This window comes from Phoca vitulina, unplaced genomic scaffold (genome assembly GCF_004348235.1).
Source record: "Phoca vitulina isolate PV1807 unplaced genomic scaffold, GSC_HSeal_1.0 scaffold16, whole genome shotgun sequence".
Taxonomy (NCBI): domain Eukaryota; kingdom Metazoa; phylum Chordata; class Mammalia; order Carnivora; family Phocidae; genus Phoca; species Phoca vitulina.
Window position 1 is genome coordinate 38,118,780 of NW_022589719.1, and position 4,587 is coordinate 38,123,366.

Sequence of the window (4,587 nt, forward strand, 5' to 3'; positions counted from 1 at the left end):
TTGCCCTGTGCTGGCCAGTGTGCTCAGCTTGGGAGATGACCCGTGCTGGGGCTCGGGGCAGGTGCCCAGAGGTACATCCAACCCACCTGAGCACAGGTGAGGGCTGTGGGTGGGGAGAGCAGGCCCCTTGGACCTGGTGGTGACTGCCTATAGCTCCAGCCCTCCCATCCAGGGCACAACACGATCAGCATTTGCATTCCAGGCTATACCCATGTGACCGTGCACTTGGCCCTGTCTGGAATGGGCTGCTGTGAGGTAGACGGTGGGCTCAGGTGGGAGTGTAGGTAGGAGCCGGGTAGGGCTGGGGGCTTTGGAGTCAGGAGCCTGGGCCAGAAGTCCCCTGCTGCTGCCTGGCCTGTCCAGTCGTCGCTCCCAGTCCTGTTCCATCTTGGGCAGGAAGTATCCAGTCCTGGTTGCCCCCCCTCCCCCACAAGATGCTCTTGATGGTGTTGCCTCTTGGTGGCTTCCTTGCTCCTTGTACTCAGGACTTCATGTCCCCTATGGTTGGCCTCAAAAGAAGTGGGGAACCCCAGGCCCAGCTCAGGGGCCACTCCAGAAGGCTGAGTCCATCCCAAAGTTGCTGACCCCCAAACTCAGCACAAAGACCCCTATCATCTAGGATGCCTCCATTTCCTGTTTCCTAATATACATGGTTGCACCGAGCCCCTGGGTTCTGACCATCACAAAGAGCTCCAACCCCAGCCACAGTGCTCACAGGTGGGACCTGCAGCCCACCCAGGACCAGGACCAGGACCGTGATTTGGACATCACTCTGCCCTAATTTTGAGGCTGCAGGCACACAGCAGAGCCTTCACACCCACCTGGGAAGCAGAGGGGGCCTGTTGGAGGGCTGGGCAGCCACACCCTCATGGGGCCTACACAGCTCTTCTGGGCGAAGCTCCTTGGTCCTGGCCGACCAGGAGTCTGGGGACCTGCCCCCACAAGCTCTCAGTAAACCTGATAGGCAGGTCTGGCATGTCCAGGAGCCATCCCAATGGGGTGGCAGTTCCTGCTACTGGTGAGGAGTAGGCCAGAGGAGGGCACCCAGACCAGGGCTGAGGCTGCTGTTAAGGCCCCATACTGTCCAACTCTCAACCCAGGCTTGGGCTGCCAAGGAGAGCCCCTGGGTGCAGCAGCTGGAAATGTGAGGCCCTACAAGCCCCAGCTTTGGGCCCAACTGACCACTGGTCCCCGGGAGACACCCCCCCCTCCTCAAGAGCCCTGGTTGTGGCCAGCCCCGGGTAGCTTGGGGTACTCCCCAGTGACTCTGGCTGGTCTCAAGTTTTAGGTCCCACAGACCCTGTCCAGTACAGCCTCAGGACACACTCAAGCCATTCTGGGCAGTTTATTGAGGTTTTAGGGTTGGGGTAGTGGAGGTGGCACGCCGTGTGTGCATGCAGGCTCAAGGAAGGATACTTCCCACATGCAAGCACACACCCACAGGCCGAACAGTGTCCACACATCTCCCAACCCCAATAAGGAGCCATGGCCTTTGGGGCGCAGCGAATTCTGAGCTGGTCCCGCCCCCTGCTTCTCCAGGGGGCTTGGCAAACTTGGCAAGGACTAGGGCAAGTGTCCTCAGCCTCCCCCTGCCCCCCACAGTGGAAACCCCGGGGCTCTGAGGTGTTGTGTCTCAGGGCCAGGGCACCAGGGCTTCCCACTGTATGGGGGAATGAATCCTCTGCGACCGCCAATCTCCTGTTGTCCGGATCGGGCTGGCGTTGGCTGCCCTCGCTCGTGTCATTGGAGCCCAGGGCTGGGCTGGCAGTGGACGTCCATTCTGGGGCAAGAGCTGCTACCTCCAGGAGTTCTGCCTCATTGGGGCAACTGTGGGGAGGGCACAGGCTGAGGGGACTGAGGAGGTCCCAGGAAGACCCTGTCCCACCGAAAGTGGGGAAGACACGACATACTCTCTGGACTCAGGCTGGACACTAGAGCAGGATTCTGAGGGGTCCTTGTGAGGGGCTCTTCTCTGGCTGGAGGCAGAAGATCCTATGGGGAGAGTAGGTCAGCTTGGAGCTGGGCCAGGCCTCCCACCCACCTGGCCTCCCTCCAGAACCACTCTGACCTGTGTGCTGAGGGGGCCCCTGTCTGGCTGGGGGGGTGGTGGCAGTGCAGCCCCCGTCTGCTGGATGAACTGCTGCAGGTTACACTGACGGAGCTCCCGGTTCAGCTCCTCAAGTTCCTGGGCTTGGGCCTGGGGCACAGGGAGCCCTCAGGGGACACAGCCATAGGGCTCCATGGCCTCATGCTCTCCCTAGTCTGACCCTGATACCAACCCCCAAGTCTGCTCACATTGGGGACATCAGCAGGGGCTCGGGGGCCTGTGGGCTTACCTGCAGGGCGTGCTCGGCGGCCTCCAGGGCCCTGCTCACCAGGGCCAGGCTGCCTTGTACCTGTGCGCTCTGCCGTTCCTGGGCAGCCAGGTCCTGGCGCAGGCGTTCAGTTGCAGATGCTGTGGGTGAGGGGGGCCCAGGGGCCTCAGAGGCCAGATGTAGTTCAGCCTCCAGGGCACGGGCCTGGGCATCCAGGGCCTGCAGCCGGGCAGCATGCTCAGCAGTGGCTGCGCTCAGGGCCTGCAGGCGCGCCTGCCCCTCACGCTCCCGTGCCTGCTCCCGCCGCAGCTCCTGCTCCCAGAAGGCCTCTTGACCCAGCTCCACTGCGTTCCTCCGCACCCTTCGCTCCAGGCCCTGCAGGTCTGCACAGGAGCCTGGGATTGGTGCTACAGGGGCCACAGGCTCAGGCAGCGCAGGGCTGGGGGCCAGCCCAGGGCACCCCAGGCTGAAGGTCAGTGCTTGGCGCTGCTCGTGGCCCAGGGCTGGCCGTGGCTTTGGGGGGAGGCTGGCTCGGACTGGGCAGCGCTCAGGAGGTGGGCAACTGTCTGAGGAAGGCCTCCCAGCAAGGCTGGGCCCTGTCCGCCTCAGGACAAACTGGACATCACTGGCAAACTGTCCACAGGTAGCCTGGGCACCCACTGGACACTCCTGGGGCAGCAGCTGCCGTTCCTTTTCCCTGAGACGCTGCACGAGCACAAAGCGGCCCGTCTGGCCTGGGGTAGGAGGAGACAGGTCAGCCTATGCCCCCCCCCCCCCACCACCCTCCATCCACCTGGCTTGAGAAGTTAGGGAAGGGCAAGAGGGATCATCAGCCAGCCCCACCCTCGATGGGGGAAGGAGCCCGAGGGCCAGGCCCCACCTCAGGTGCACCTGTTGGGCCATCTGTGCCTGAAAGGACTCACCTATTGCTTGGGCTAGTGCTATAACCACTTCCTGACAGGTGGTTTGCTCCGAGACCCCACAGACCACGCGCTGTATGCCATCCACCCACACCTTCAGCTCCATCGCTGCTAGCCCGGAGAGCATCCCTGTCCTGCAGGGAGGACAAAGGCCACAGGGTCAGGCCCTGCCTGGCCCCACCACCGCCTGGCTCCTCCTCTCCTCACCTCCAGAAGTGGTGCAGGGCTACTGCCCCCTCCCCATGCCAGTCCTGCTCTCCTATGCCTAGCCCCACACGTAGGCCATACGTTGTTGGGGTGGAGGTAGTCAAGACCAGCCCCCCCCAATGGGTAATCATTGTGCCCTCCAGAAGCGCTTTGAAGCTCCCCGACTTCCCAGCCTCTTGCCCCGCCCCACTCCCGGAACAAGGCGAATCATTAACCAGATCCAGAACTTCCTGCCTCCCCAGTCACCTGGCTCGAAAGGCACTGCCCCTCCCACGGGACGCCGGCCTCAGGCACCCAAAGGCGCCCTCACGAAAACACGGCTTCCCGCTGCCATGGGAACGCCCCCTCCCCCGCGACTCAGACCTCGGCCCTCCGGAGCCACGGAACCGCGCCTGGGCGACCCTCGCCGGCGCGGGCAGCCCCCTTCTCTCTCCCGCCAGCCGCTGCGCTCGCCCCCCAGGCCGCCGTCGCTGCCGCGGAGCCGCTGCAGGTGCGGCGCGGCCCCCACGGCGGCCCAGCCCGCGCCCCTCCCTCGGAGTTTCTGCCCGAGGCAGCGCCCCGCACGCAGGAGGACCTGGGGCCCTACGCGGCTCACCTGGGCGCTCGCTGGCCTCCGGGACGCAGACTCCAACCGGCTGCTTCCCGGCGCCGGGCGCCGCCGCAACCTGCCGCCTCCAGCGCAGCGGGCGAGCCCCGGCTCGCCACTCCATTGGCCCGCAGCCCGAGCGCCCCGCCCCGCGCCTCCCTATTGGCTCCCAGGGTCGCCCTGCCCGCCCTCCCCGCCTTGAACCAATGCCCATTGGCTGCCCCTCCTGTGCCCCGCCCCTCCCATTGGCTCCCCGCCCGCCCCGCCCTCGGCGGCGCCCAGGTGTGGGCGGAGCTCGGCGGCGCGGAGGGGCGGGCCGAGCCTCGTCCACGCACGCCTGAAGACCGCGAACTACGCGGAAGCGCGTCCCCGGCCGGCTGGCGGCGCGTGGGACAGGTCCCTGGCTCCGCTCCCGGGCGGACTTCCTCAGAAGCCCCCCAGTCCGATAAGTCTCTTGCCTAGGGTGGGGGCACCGGCCTAGGACCCGGTAGCCTCTGCACCCAGAGGGGCAGACGCGGCCCCCCAAGGCCAGGGTCCCACCGACCCGGCTCCCTCAGGG

At 65.6% G+C, this 4,587-nt stretch overlaps 1 protein-coding gene across 2 annotated transcripts; it reads right to left on the bottom strand.

Annotated features, from left to right (window-relative positions):
• Positions 1-1,592: 1,592 nt before the first annotated feature.
• RASSF7 (Ras association domain family member 7) lies at positions 1,593-4,134 on the bottom strand. Of its 2 annotated transcripts, XM_032414243.1 has the most exons (6): positions 4,038-4,134; positions 3,239-3,369; positions 2,337-3,049; positions 2,069-2,197; positions 1,911-1,992; positions 1,593-1,827 (listed from the first exon to the last, which is right to left on the bottom strand). In XM_032414243.1, exons 2-6 carry the CDS (start codon positions 3,360-3,362, stop codon positions 1,796-1,798), a joined length of 1,080 nt encoding a protein of 359 aa, XP_032270134.1. In that variant the 5' UTR covers positions 3,363-3,369; positions 4,038-4,134; the 3' UTR covers positions 1,593-1,795. The 2 variants fall into 2 exon arrangements, with proteins under 2 accessions (XP_032270134.1, XP_032270135.1); XM_032414244.1 differs by lacking the exon at positions 2,069-2,197 and having other exon boundaries at positions 1,695-1,827.
• Between the last annotated feature and the right edge of the window lie 453 nt (positions 4,135-4,587).